Source organism: Phalaenopsis equestris, unplaced genomic scaffold, assembly GCF_001263595.1.
Source record: "Phalaenopsis equestris unplaced genomic scaffold, ASM126359v1 Scaffold001303, whole genome shotgun sequence".
Taxonomy (NCBI): domain Eukaryota; kingdom Viridiplantae; phylum Streptophyta; class Magnoliopsida; order Asparagales; family Orchidaceae; genus Phalaenopsis; species Phalaenopsis equestris.
The window spans coordinates 572,557-587,909 of NW_018165742.1; the positions used below are offsets into that span (position 1 = coordinate 572,557).

At 35.8% G+C, this 15,353-nt stretch overlaps 2 protein-coding genes across 2 annotated transcripts in view; both read right to left on the reverse strand.

The window, feature by feature from the left end:
* Window positions 1–6,413, reverse strand: part of LOC110033831 (probable galacturonosyltransferase 14) — a 12,736-nt gene extending 6,323 nt beyond the window's left edge. The window contains exon 1 of the mRNA XM_020737946.1: window positions 6,071–6,413. Within this exon, the coding sequence (XP_020593605.1) occupies window positions 6,071–6,287 (217 nt within the window). The 5' untranslated portion in view covers window positions 6,288–6,413. The remainder of the gene's footprint in view (window positions 1–6,070) is intronic.
* Window positions 6,414–9,171: 2,758 nt separating this feature from the next.
* Window positions 9,172–10,517, reverse strand: LOC110033817 (F-box protein At5g39250). Its single transcript, XM_020737930.1, has one exon. It carries the CDS (start codon window positions 10,109–10,111, stop codon window positions 9,359–9,361), a length of 753 nt encoding a protein of 250 aa, XP_020593589.1. The 5' UTR covers window positions 10,112–10,517; the 3' UTR covers window positions 9,172–9,358.
* Between the last annotated feature and the right edge of the window lie 4,836 nt (window positions 10,518–15,353).

Here is a 15,353-nt window from a genome sequence, read left to right on the forward strand (position 1 = left end):
TATATATATATATATATATTCCTTTATATAAATTTTCCTGAGCCAACTCCTTTATTTATTTTTTTTATCCATCTATAATATATTTTATCTTTTATTATGCTCTTTTAAAATAAAGCTTCCTTAAATCTCTTATTTAATAATTTTTTAAAGTAAGATTTTCATTTTTCGCCAATATTTTCATCCTCAACGAATATCATATTTTTATGCATCTAATTTAATTAAAATTCCTAGATCTCTTATCTCTTATCTCAGTTGTTCGACATGACTCATTTACACTTTTCTTAGTACCAAGTCTATAATTCTATAAATCATCAAAATTTATGGACTTTTTTTTTACTCACTATCCCTTGGTAAAAATTTTAGTTTTCTTATAATCATTCTAAGCATTTGTAGTATTTAATTTTTTATACTTTTTTAAAAGTGTGTGTCATCTTTTTTTATAACCGTTTGTACCTCCTCACCCACCAGAAACAAGCTAACATTTAAGTAGCATCAGCATCTTCACTATATTTCTAGGTGTGTAATCGAGTGGTATTTCTCTTACCTAAAAAAAGGTTTAGGCTCCAATCTTCGAATAAATAATCATCATTATTAGCTTTATCCAACTATTAAGGTAGTCTTTTTTAAATATCATTCTCCATTCAACATTTCTGAGTGACATGTAAAAACTATTTTATGTAAATCACTTTGTACAATCTTTAAAGCCATCTAAAAATCTCTTCTTATGTTCCAATCTTTGCACAATTCTAAGAAAAAATGAAAAACATTTTCTCAATCGCAAATGCATTGGAAATCCTCGACCAATCATCCGGCAATAGATATGTAGCTAAATAATATTACAAATGAGAGTGAAAGAAAATTAATATTAAAATTGACGCACATGTCAACTAGAATGAACATATTATGATCAATTTAACAGCATAATGATTGTTACAATGGGATCTCAACTTTAGAAACACTAGGAGATCCAAAACATTCTAGCGAAGTATCTCCTATCATTTTTCCTGATGTTTGCAAACTTCCGTGAGAAAATAATCTCATTTTCTCAACCTCATGCACATTTGAACTCCATAGTAATTCAGCGTTGCATATCCACAACCAGCAATAGAATTTCAATTGTGAGCATAACTACTCTAAATGCAGAGTGAGAAATATTATCATTAAATTAAATGGGCATTTACATACATAGCACACACTTCTTATGTTATATATCTCGCACCTAAACTGTCATATTTATACACATAGCGCTCAAATCTTCAATATTACATCAAGCATATCACTATTATCACTTTTTAAAATTGAAATACACCTTTTAATGCAAAGGTTTAAAACACCAATGTTACGTATGCAAATCTGAAGGTATAGGTGTGAGAGATGTAAATACACAGAATTTGTGTGCTGCATATATATATTTACCTAAATTAAAATTAATGACACCTCCCATCAAGGATGAAAATAAACCTTACCCAATTTAATAGAGCGAATATAATCACACTACAATATATTTGTAGGAACTTTTTCATGTATTATCATTTTTTAATCAAGTCCTTCAGAAAGGAGCGTAATTAACAGATGAAGAAATGAAATATATGCAACAAAGTGAAGGGCCATGACACCGGAGAAAGCCAAAACCATAAAAAAATAATAATAATATTGCTCAATTCAAAGGTTATAACAACGACTTTAAACAAGAAATAAATGACAACAAACCTAAACAGACACCCTAGAGCAAAGGCGAAGGGCTGAACACCGGCTGGACAGCATGAGAAAGGGCTGGTTCGAGCTTGCAGCAGCACCAAACGGCGCGGGAGGCTGTGACAGCCGGTGGGCATTGGGGGGAAGTGTTATAATGCTGTTTGGAAGGTTAGGTGATTGGAACAGTCATATGTGAGGGGGAGTAGGAGGGGCGTGAGGTCAGCAGATAGCATGGGGAAGGAGTTTGGCCGCACAGTGGAAACAGGAAGGATTACGATAACGGGATGAGTGCGGGAAGGTTGCTGGAAAATGTCGGTTAGGAGCAGGTGCTGAGGGACCTGCGGTTCGGAAAGAAGACTATGCATTTGGAAGAGGTGGGAGGACTAAAAGGGAAGGTGGGGCAGCTAATTGGGAAGGGATGGTGGCGACAAAAGCAAGCAGTTGGGAGGCAGATAATTTAGGGAAGAGGGACGGTGTGGAGGTGGAATTAAAATATGCATTTATCATAACTCACGATTGTATTCCATAAGTCACTCAAAATCTTTTCATCTTTGACAAATTGGACCTCCTTCTCTAAGGGAAACTCAAAAGGCAGGTTATATATATCTGAAATGCCTAAATTTTTTTTTATTTGAAATTGACCTGTGTCTAGTATCAGCTTCTCAAACACTTGGTTCTTTTGGACATCCAAAGTCAGTTCTGCTGATGCTCCTCTCTATACCTACAAAATGCTAGCTCGAAGCACCATAATCTCATACTCTGCTGGAATGCCCATTAGTAGGGCTGTAAATGAGCCGAGCTTGAGCGAACTCATTCTTGGCTCGTGTTCGGCTCGTTCGAAATAGCTCGTGTTCAAAATCGGCTCGTGAACAGTGTGTTTGTGTTCGGCTCAATTTAAATATTCGTGTTCGGCTCGTGTTTGACTCAAAATTGACTCCTTAAACTTAAATTGAGAAAAATAAATGTAAAGAATGAGATTCGAATCTGGATCAAATATATACAAAAGAAGGTACTAACCACATTGCCACATGAGGTGCTATGATTTAAACTTAGACATAAATATATATCATATATTATTATATAAATAATATATGTAATATATTGTTATATAAATAGTTATATAATTTTTTTTATTTCGAGCTAAAACGAGCCGAACACAAGCAAACAAAGAGTTTTGTGTTCGGCTCGTTTATAATTCAAGCTTTAAGATTTATTCATGTTCGACTCGTTTACTTAATGAACGAACTGAACATAAGCTACTTAACGAGCCGAACACGGGTTGTTCGCGAACAACAAGTTTTTTTAACAGCCCTACCCATTAGATCAGCATCACTATCTTATAGAATAGCTATTGTTGCCTCAATTGAAATCTCTATCTTAAGGTCAACTAGAATCGACGACGTCTCTTCCTTTTGGCTGAAATTTGAGAATCCTCTCTGAACTCTGCATCTTCTTCTGGATCTCTTTTTTTTTTTTCACTTCAACTGGAAGCTCGTCCTTCTGCTTTGTGTCATCACCGTCTTCAGTGTCTACTGCATCATTACCCAATTTTTCGAAAACACCCAGCTCCGTGAAACAAATCACCCCCGGGTTGTGCAGTTTGATTCAATATGCCTAAATTTGTAACACTTGCAAAACGTCTTGGCTCGGATAGATTTAAAGATGCGGATTGCTCTACATGTTCTCCACTCTGACTCAGTTTTGCTCTAATGGGGTCAGCTTGGATATTCTCGTAGGTGTAATTTGGATGTCAGACCCTGAGGTTGAACTCTGCCTATAAGATGTGGTCTCTCCACTTCTGAAGCTATAATCCGAACCCTTTGTCTATAGTAAGCTAGCAGGAATTAGCGTTGTGTCCTCACTTCATCTTTAGATTCTCTCGTTCTCTCATTCACCTCTCCCGATCACGGTCGAGGGTAACATCGCATTGAATTCCATAATCGACGTCCGCAAGCCTCTGCTGAAGTTGGTGGATCTCTTGTTATATCTCCTCCCGGGTAGGCTCAGGCATGTATCTACTTAGTAGCATGGATAGGGTTTAAGGTTGAGAGGAGAAAGAGGGAAAAAATAATTGGTTTAAGGTTATTAATTTTGAAAATCAGTAAGGGGGTATTTGGGATAGAGATATGTGGTATTGAAAAGGGTATTTGGCGGTAGAAAAAAAAAACTGTGATATGGAAGATGCTAGGAAACCCAAGGATAGGAGTAGGGTTAGACTAGCTCCAATACCAAATGATACTGGAAAAAATTCAAACCATAAAAGAAATAATAATATCATTGTTGAAATTCAAAGGTTATAACGACAACTCTTCAAACAATAAATAAATGACAACAAACATAAAAGAACACCTTAGAGCAAAGGAGAAGAGCCAAACATCAGCTGGACAACACGAGGAGGGGATGGTTGGGGCTTGCGATAGAGCCAGATGGTGCGGGAAAAGGCTGTGACAGCAGGTGGGTTGGGGGGAAAGTGTTACAGTGTTGTTTTGAATGTTGGGTGATTGGGAGAGTCATACGTGAGGGGGGGTAGGAGGGGCATCAGGTGAGCAGGTAGCATGGGGAAGGGGTTTGGCCTCACAGTGGAAATAGGAAGGATTATGGGAACGAGATGAGACCAGTTAGGTTGTTGGAAACTGTCGGTTAGGAGCACGTGTTGAAGGACCTACGCCTGAGAAGGAGAAATAGGCAGTTGGAAGAGGTGAGAGGGCTGAAGGGAAGTTGGGCAGCTAATTAGTAAGGGCATGGTGAAAGAGGCAGTAGCAAGGGTGCTGTGAGGTGACTGTCGGCAACAACAGGCAGTTGGGCCACAAGAAATTTAAGGAAGAGGGACGGTGTGCAAGTGGAAGGAAGTGTAGTAGCCAGGAAGGAAGGAAACGTTGTGGATAAACACTACCTCAGAGAAAGATACAGCTAGCACACCACCGTCCTCGGATAAAGCCCTAGAAAGGGAAAGGAGGACGTCGATGGCTGTCCTTGACAGTAATCTAAAATCAAACTCACCAAAAACTAACCCTAAAATAGAGAAACAACATATAAATAGAAAATAGATAGGCAGGAAATAAAAAAAATAACATCACTTTAAGAAAGTAAAAAAGCCAAAATAACATATGAATGACCATGATGTATTTTTCTATAATCAATCTTCTAAAAAAAATAAACATAAACATCTCAACCTAAGATTTTACTGGGGGTTATCCATCAACACAACAATAAAATACCAAATTAATGTAATTGGAGAAAAGAACAAACTCTTAAGAAAAGCCTAATACAATCGTAGTGAAGTTTGTTAAGTAATTTTGCAAATAAAGAAAAGAAATATAAAGAAAATTGCTATAACCCCAAATGATTATAGGTTGTTGAACAAAAACAGATGAAGTGTAAGAAGATTAAAGAACAAGTAGATGGTTAGAAATATTTTTTTTAAAACAAACATATAAGATAAATTTGTGAAATAACAATGAAGGTGCACAATCTATTAAATAAAGTCAGGCATGGTTCTAGAAAGCTAGGTTGATCTAAAAAGGCTCCCTATAATTTATAATCAATATTAGAGTAAAAGTTTTTCCAATATGTTGTTAAGAAATCTATGCTAAAGTGTAAAATTTGTCCTACATTAATATCAAATATAGGAAAAGTATATCATTTCCAACTTTCCATTTAAAATAACTGTACCTACAAGCAGAGGGTGGTCATTAGTTGAGTTCCAGCCAGGCAACCTTTCGATTTCTGCTCCTCTTGAGTCGAAAAAGTGCAAATTTTTTCGCTGAATCAAGCCCAATTTTTTAAATTTAAAAAAATTTTAGAAATTCTTAAATTCAACACAAGCAAAATCAGAAGTGCATTTATCTATGCAGGAGTATACTTGGAGTTTAATATAGTTAATTTTGAGCAAGAAGCCGTTCTCATATACAAGAACACCGGCCAGATGACTCGGATCCGCTAATTCAAAATCAAATAGTTCTTTCAAATCCACATGAAGAAAATCAGCGCCAATACAGATACGCCTTCATTTTCTAATTACAACAAAAAAAATCAACTAGAAATGCCACAATGGAATCCAAAATCCCAACCATCCACATCAGAATCACAGCAAAAACAACTCACCCAAACACCACAAGAAAACAATCACATCCACAACAAACTCATCAATCAAATAAAAATCCAACAGGCAATACAATACTTAAAACACCAGCACCAATCAATCACTCATTTGCAACCAATCTAAACATATTCATAGACGCATATTCATTACCTCCACAAGGAAAAAAAAAAAAAAAAACAACCAAATTCATTCCAGTCAAAACTAACCCTAAAATTCCAATTCAGACCAAGGGAATTCATCATCTAATAAGAAAAGGAGAGGAAGGTAGAGTACCGAAGGAGGAGCAGTTATCAACACCCTCGAGAGTTACGATGGCCGCGAGGATGAAGACGAAGGGGAGGAGGAAGGCGAGGATTAAAACGGTGTAGAAGAGATTTCGATAGGGCGGCGGGCGAGCACCGGCTCCAACTTTGACCTTCATCGAGTCGAGGACCCCATTGTTGCTCGAGATCGTGATGGTTCTCATGCTCGGCGAGATCCGGAGCTGCATCCTCCCCTCTAATGAGAAGGCGGTGAGCTCGTTCGAGAATACGGCGGCCGCTTGTTGTCGGTGGAGGCGGAGCCCCTCGCCGTCATCGACTTCGGCCCATCAGCTCGATCCAGCTCGATATCGGAGGATCGGTGGGGACAAATTGAGAAAGAAAGGGTTATTTATATAATTATATTATTATTATAATTAAGAATTAAGTGCCATATATGTAAAATTTCCTTATTATTATAATAATATAATTTATATTTAAAAAAAGAAAAATAAAAATTAATTACATATGGTATGACCAAATCATAAAATCTTATAAATTTATGAAGTAATTTTATTACCTTTTTAAGTTTGACATAGTTTATTAGTGTCACATGTATGGGTGTAAACGAGTCAAGTTTGAGTGAGTCCAAATATTTTTCGTATTCGGCTTGTTAAAATATATTACTATTCGTGTTTGGCTCATTTATATATCGAGCTTAAAAAATCTATTTGTGTTCGACTAGTTTGCTTGGCGAGCCGAATACAGGCTGTTCGCGAACAACGAGTTATTTTCATAACCCTAATCACTCATTCGAAAAATGTTAGATGTAAGTATGAGATTTAAATACTATAGTTTATATTAAAATGTTCATTTAAATATATTTTAGTATATTTTTTCTATTTAAAATTAATAATTATAATTGATTAAAAATTTTTGTAGCCTTGTAATCAATTAAATTATTTAAAAATAATACTCATTAGATATTTTTGTAAATAAAATTTAGACATAAACCCCAAGATAATAAATGACTTTAACTTATTTCTTCAATCTTGGCTATCATGACATGAATCAAGCCAATTTTTTTTATTATAATAAAATTTATAATGCATGAAATATTTCATATTCCTTAAACAAATTTAAAATGTTTGAAATTGCAAAATTATAAAATGTATTTATATTTTCAAAAAAAAAATATATCATGAATTTTCATTGAAGAAGATTGCGCATCACCCCTCCCTAATCTAAAAGACATCTCAACTGCCTAGCTAAGGTTCTACTATTTTTTCAAATAATCAGCCACCAAATCTAAATAAAAAATAATTTCTTTTTTACAAATTAACCCCTCATATAAAATAATCATGTGTGTGTATAAATATATATGAATCAAGTATATGAAAAAAATATAATAATCTAAGTTAATCTAATGACTTTCATTTGGGGCGGTGGTGTGACATCACGTTGCAGTTTTGGGTAATTTGTGTTTTTGAAAAAGTTGCTCCTGAAATTTATGTTTCGCACCGGTCCTGATTAGATGTCGTTGTAGTTTTTCAGCTGCGGTATGAATTTATCCGAAAAAATAATTATAGTTGTTATCGCAGTTTTTTGAATATCATATTAGCAAGCAGATGTTTTTAATGGAGCAAATTTCAAATAAATAAAAATTTCAAAATCATGATTGCATAAAAATGGGCCCACAAAGCTTTTCAGAGAAAAGTATGACAGCCAGAAATAAAATTAAAAAAGTTTTTTTTTCCTTATTGGTGAAATAAAATCTAAGATTTCGCTGCCATATATATGTATATATATATATGTATTCTATGTGTTCTACAAAATCTATATAACCTATGAGAGGATGAGGTCATGCATACGTAGACATATAATTTGTTTAGTATGGATATAATATTAATAATGTGGTTTTACATATGTTTTATAAAATAAAATTATCTTATTCCAATATAAATTAGAATTATGAGCTAAGTCTGTTGAATCCAAGATTGTACGTGAATCACATCCAATGAATAAAGCGAATAGAGAGAGAAAGAGAGACACTAATGAAATGTTTTGAATAGTGCATCATTTTTCAAAAAAAAAAAATTTTTTTTTTTATATATAGGGGAGATAGTGCAGTGGTGATAATAGATTTGTGCTCGAGTTAGGAGGGGGTTTGTATCGGGGCATTACGAGTATGGCTTATCATTCAACTGTCTTCTGGCTCGACCAACTAAGTTTAGTTAAGTTCGGGTTGACGGAATCAACTCAATTTAGTTAAATAGCTTTGATCCCTACTAACGAGCATTTGGGGTGTCTCCATTGGATAGTCGGAGATATTTTATGGAACTGGGTCTTCCCTTAGGCCAGCTCCGCTGCGGGACTCGCCATTGCATCAAGCAGGCTTTAGTATTGTGGGTGGCTCGGTCACTTTCCTATCAAATCTCTAGTTAAATGACTCATGCTTGGATCGCTGATTCGTCGTCTTGCATGGCTTTGCTCGTTTGATCAAGTGAGTCTCACGATCTCCTTATAGAGGATCTGCCTCCCCTAAACCTTTTTGACGTACAAAGTCAGTATAGAAAACTCATAAAATAAAAAAATATATATATTTTTAACATTATTTTAAAGATGAGTAAATAAATAAAAGTTAAAGTCTAAGACATTAGATGTAGACAACTATGAAATTTATGAATTGAGAGTGAAAGGTATGATGGAGAATTTTATTTAATTATTAGCCTATATTGGATTGCACTAATTTCACTTATTATTAATAATATATAACATGATGCTTGCTCTATTAAATACAAAAATAAAAATAAAATAAAAATGTATGGAGTTGATGAGAAGGTAGTTATGAGGTCAAAATCAGATGGGAAGAAGCTGGGGAATAAAGCTGTAAAGGGAGCAATTTGTGTTTATCTTTATTAGATGTCAGGACATGAATGATGATGCATGGGCTGCATGTCATGCCAACCACTTTACATGAAGGTTATGTGTGACATTTTTAATTAATAAAAATTTTTAACTTTCTAATAGTATTTTTTTAATAAGGTATAAATGTAAAAAAAAAAAGAGTTGATGTTAGATATGTAAATACATAAGAATTGGGTGGTATGCATGCAAATGCCCCTAAATTTAAAGTATCCAATAAGGACTCTAACCTTCAAAATTTAACTTGCAAACATAAGGAACCAAAGAAGCATTCAGCCCAAGTCTGCACAAGAAATACAAAGTCCAAACTTACACAAACCCCCATCTTCACCATTACAACATCAAGGGGAATTCAAAATATATACAAATTAACTAAGGACAATCCCAAATCTCTTTTTTACTTCCAGTCAAGCATGTCGAGAAGCCATAGAACCTCGTCCTCTGAGCTCGCGGCATCACAGAAGTCGATCTCGATTCCAAACACATCCATGATAGTATCATTATTAACATCCAGAAATAGCAAAGAAACCCAAGCTCTTATTCCAGATATAAAAGGATGAGCAGGGGAGAAGTTCAGATAGTCATATGCCAGCGCCCTGAATGCGTTGCTATCGATGTAATCGAACAGAGCTCTGTTGAGGATGCATGCCATCTTATTTGTGTCTCGGCGGGCAGCGAGGACGGAGACGGTGACGTGTCCTAAAGGAATGGTGAAGCTCGGTTCGACCTGCATTATCATCTTGTAATCGGGGTCGTCGAGATGAGCCGTGAGGATGTCCGATATGTCGCGGGGTCGGTTCATGATTCCACCTCGAAGGTTTGAGCCGGAGATGGCTTCTGAGAAGATGAGTCGCTCTCCGGACCAAAGATCGATGTAGAATTCGATATCTTCAAATGATAATTGTGGGGGAAGAGGGGGTTGCGGAGTGGGTTTGGAGAAGGTTTGGTAGAGCTTGTGGTAGCTTAGGGAGGGTGGAGGTCTCTTGCAGATGGAGGGCCATCTTTTGGAGCAGAGGCATTTCCAGAAATATTCGTCCTTGGCTATGTCTCGCCATTGACGGGATACGAGCAGGCAGGAAGTTAGATCGTTGCCGTCCAGAAGAGGAAACACAGCTTTTAGAACTTCGCCGAAGGACCAATCTCTTGTCATAGTAAAGCAATGTTGAGCAGGGCAGGGGAATAAATATGATTTGTGTGGTTTAGCTGAGGGTTAAAGAAATAAAATTTGGAAGAGTTTAGCATGGATGTTGATAATGGTTAAAAATATAAATACAGGTTAAGTTTTGTGTAAGTGTGCATAAAAAAATTTCAGATCAGTCAATATAAACGCTGGAAAGAGGCTTGCTTTCATACATTACATCCTTCTGCTTATCTACACATGCAGTATAGATAGCTAATGGGCTGTTTGAAACAAAAAATGTTTGAAATGCTTGATTAATTGAAACGAAACAAGGAGCCTCTGGTTCAATCAAATCAAAAATTGGCGCAAACAAGCCGAGTAAAGAACCGTGCAAGCTTGAACCAATTGAACCAAAACCCCACTTAAACCTGAACCGGCTGAGCTTTTCCAACCAAACTAGAATAGAGAGTGACTCAATCAGGTCGATTATGTCACTAAACCGCCCAAGACTATGCGAGCTCTATAGTCAGAAACGTATATGCTTCTGTTGTCTTATTCTCTATAAGATTTTAGCCGCTTGTCTGTTGTGTTATCTATCTTTGGGGCTAAAATTATGATTTTCCTACAATACTGTTGCGCTAATAATGTAGCTAGCCAATTCCTCCAGATTGTGGCATCTATTATATAGGATTTCTTATATCTGGTTGTTTGAGCATATGTAGCATTGGTTGTGGCTCCTTTGTTGTGCTCTTTTTTAATTCTATTTTTGGGGTTTTGGATGTGGGAGGAAGGAATTCTATATTTAAATTGAACCTATACAAAGCAGATGACTAGATAACTAAATGTCTATACTATTAATTTCAAAAAAGTTAAATTTGTTAAAATAAAATAAGTAAAGGTTGCTCAAACTCTTTGGTGGAAAAAAAAAAAAAAAAAAAAAAAATGCCCTCTTGCTCAGTGAACAGAGGCAAATTTTACAAGCATTGTAGCAATATAATTTGCATATAAACCATTGTATTACCGGTATTTGTACCAATAAACCATTGTATTACGGGTATTTGTATCAATATAGGCCGTCTGCAATAGCTTAGGAGTTGAATAAACTACAATTCATAGAAAAAATTATCTGAGATTTTATTTAGATGATTAAAACTAGAGTATGTTATGAGTATTCCATCAGAACTATAGCATATGTAACTTGTATTCTAAGAGAAAAATCAAAGTCATCTCTTATTAATTTTACCACATACACACCAATACAGGAATCATGCATGGCTAAATATGATCTAATTAAAGATATTGTATTTTATAAATACTCTTTTGAAGAAGTTTTAGATGTTAAAACTGATTTACAATTGCGTATAAGTCTGCATCTAATGTTATTCAATCTAAATATATATCTACAATAGATCATGTTCATGATTATGAATCTATACTTAAACAAAAAACATAATTAGTGTTTGTAAGTAATATTGAGGATGTGATCATATTTAAACCTAATTTTCTAATAAAATAAAATTGAAGCTAAGCCTGTATAGGAAATTCAACAAATCATGCCAACTATAGTTGATGAACCGGTCAATTCAAAAAGGTGCATAATTCCTGAAAACTTATTTTTAAATCATTTGTATTAATTTTCTTGAGGATATTCACTCATATAATCATATCATGTATCAGGTTTAAGTGAAACAGATGCAATTCTTAAAAAAACATATGACAACCTGCTTAATGTGCAAGAAAAGCATTTCTACACATAAACTATTAATTATGACAATTATAAACTTTTTGTTGATGTCAACATGAGGCAAGTACTATTTAAACACTGTGATAAAATTAATGAAAAGTGTTGTCAGTCAAGAACAAGTAAATGTGGGTAAGGCAAAAGAATTTAAATTTTATAGCTCATTAGAATTAACACATATGAGTTATAAATTTCAAGAAATTATGGTTTTAATAAATTTTTTAGTGTATCTAACATTCTAATTTGAGTTTATTTCATAAAGCCTGCAATTAATTTAATGGTTTTTTCTCTCTTACTATCTCCTCCATAAGAATCTTTATCCAATATCGACCAAACAATTACATAGTACTTGTTCCTGAAGTTATCCTAAATGATGAGATTATATTTCTATTGATGGTGGATTCTAAAAATATCTCAAGCATTGGAATGACAAATTTGTTTGTACAGACTCATAAATTTCTTTCCTAAAAGGAAAATATTATACCAAAGATGAAACTTTTGAAATGTTTATAATGCAAATTTTAATTAGAGAATACAATAAATAAAAAATATGCAAAGTCCCACCACTTAGGTGTGACTTTGCTATAGTAAGTAGCACCTACAAGACATGACTTAATTTTTTATTTTTTTTAACTACAAGAATGTTGAGTAAAATAGGGCGAAGAATAACTAGAACGACACAAATCCAGAAAAACACAGAGATTTAACGAGGTCATCGGGAGCAGAGCGGCGAGTTCCTTTCAATAATCAGAAAAGAATTTATAGAAATTAGGGATACCTCCTGGGATTACTAACAGGCCTATTTATAACCCCAAGAGTAAACCTTATGCACAATATATAATTACAACATTACCCATGTACCATACCGCGGGGCTTTGCCCCCGCACCCCAACCCACGTAACTTCCCAATTTGGATAGATTCTTCTGCCCCGCTCTGCTCCGCTTTGATCCAGCGTCTCTCAATATGGTATATGAGTCATACCATAACAAATCTCCACCTTGGCGAATATCCAACCCCTTAGGAGAAAAATACCCGAGAGTTACACCTGCACCACTGTGAGTTGGGCCACCATGCTTCTCTAGCAACTGCAAACATTCAACAAGTCCAAGCAATGCAAGAACTTGTTGATAGTAACTGGCTTGGTCAACATATCAGTTGCATTCTCATCAGTATGAACCTTCTGCAACAGTATTCCCCCAGAAGCAATCAACTCTCTGATCTTGTGATACCTGACATCAATGTGCTTGGTTCTCGCATGGTACACCTGGTTCTTAGTCAGATAAATAGCACTCTGACTATCATAATGCAACTGAACTCCACATTGCTCAACGCCCAGTTCCTTTACTAGCCCAGCAAGCCATAAGGCTTCTTTAGCAGCTTCAGCTACTGTCATGTACTCAGCTTCAGTTGTAGATAATGTCACAATAGACTGAATTGTTGATTTCCAACATATAGGTCCTCCACCAAGAGTAAACAAATATCCAGTTGTAGACCGTCTGTCATCCAAATCACCTGCATAGTCGGAATCAATATACCCTACAACATCTTCTGACTGCCAAAAATAATTTCATGCCCTACAGTACCCTTCAAATACCTGAAAATCCACTTGACTGTTTCCCAGTGTCGTCTTCCAGGTTTAGCCATGTATTTGCAGACTCGACTAACAACATGAGTCAAATCAGGACGAGTACATACCATAGCATACATCAAGCAGCCATACATCACCATAGCATACATCAAGCAGCCAACAACACTGGCGTATGAAACCTTTGTCATGTCTTCAATTTTTGTATCAGTCTTAATTCTGAAGAAAGTTTAAAATGTAAAATGATTTGTCAAAGGAGTGCTCACAGGCTTTGCATTGCTCATCTCAAACCTTTCCAACACTTTCTCAACATAGTCTCGCTAAGATAGACACAATCGTCTTGAGTCTCTGTCTCGATGAATCTCCATTCCAAGAATCTTCTTCGTAGGACCCAAGTCTTTCATGTCAAATTTATGGCTCAATAAAACTTTCAAACCACAGGCATCATTCATATTTTTTGCAGCAATCAGCATATCATCAACATACAGTAACAGAAAATTAATAGAACCATGATTAAGGCTTTTCACATAAACACAACAATCATACTCACATCGTCTGTAACCAATCTGCATCATGTAGGAGTCAAATCGCTTGTATCATTGTCTTGAAGACTGTTTCAACTCATACAACGATTTCTTTAACCTGCAAACCAGATGCTCCTGTCCAAGCTGAGTGAACCCTTCTGGCTGCTCCATGTAAATCTGCTCCTCCAAATCACCATGCAAGAAAGCAGTTTTAACATTCATCTGCTCCAAATGCAAATCTCAAAGAGCTACTAATGCAAGCACTGCCCTGATTGAAGTATGTCTGACCACAGGAGAAAAGATTTCATCATAATCTATCCCCTTCTCTACAAAAGGAAACTAGCAGTATCAGAAAAAGATGGGGAAAAGTTCAAGACTCGACTAGTTGCAAAGGGATTTTTGCAGCAGAAGGGGATAGATTATGATGAAATCTTTTCTCCTGTGGTCAGACATACTTCAATCAGGGCAGTGCTTGCATTAGTAGCTCTTTGAGATTTGCATTTGGAGCAGATGAATGTTAAAACTGCTTTCTTGCATGGTGATTTGGAGGAGCAGATTTACATGGAGCAGCCAGAAGGGTTCACTCAGCTTGGACAGGAGCATCTGGTTTGCAGGTTAAAGAAATCGTTGTATGAGTTGAAACAGTCTTCAAGACAATGATACAAGCGATTTGACTCCTACATGATGCAGATTGGTTACAGACGATGTGAGTATGATTGTTGTTCTCTGTCTATCTCTGGCTAGATTGTAATTCTGCAGATCATCTAGAATAAAATCACCAGGTGTTGGATTTGAACTTTCACCTCTCTCAGAAGCAACTGGTTGTTGTTCTAAATCCATCTGCACTGCATCTGAACTGGAACTCTTCTCTGGCATCTTGTCTTAATTCTGCTGTAACATAAACTGTTCATCAGAAACCGCATTTCTGCTGATCACCATCTTCTTTGCAATCGGATCCCAAAACTTGTATCCTTTCACACCTTTCTTGTAGCCCAGAAAGATGCACTTCTTGGATTTTGCATCAAGTTTGGATCTTTCATCTCCAAGTACATGCACATAAGCAGGACATCCAAAAATTCGTAAATGATCAAATTTAATTGGATTACCTATTCATACCTCTTCCGCGACCTTGCCGCCCAATGATGCTCGAGGTGATCTATTGATGAGATAGCATGTCATATTCACAGTCTCTGCCCAAAAACTCTTAGGAAGCCCTGCATTCAGTCTCAAACACCTTGCCCTTTCAGTTAAGGACCTGTTCATTTTTTCTGTCACACCATTCTGCTGTGGTGTCGTCCGCACTGAAAAATTTCTCTGTGGTGTCTTGCGCACTGAAAAATACATCTGAAACTCATGCTCCTCACAAAACTTCTAAAACTACAAATCTATGTACTTTGTGTCATTATAAAACCTCAAATACT

Excerpts from the sequence above, each read along its gene's own strand:
- LOC110033817 (XM_020737930.1), bottom strand. The coding sequence starts at position 10,111 with ATGACAAGAGATTGGTCCTTCGGCGAAGTTCTAAAAGCTGTGTTTCCT.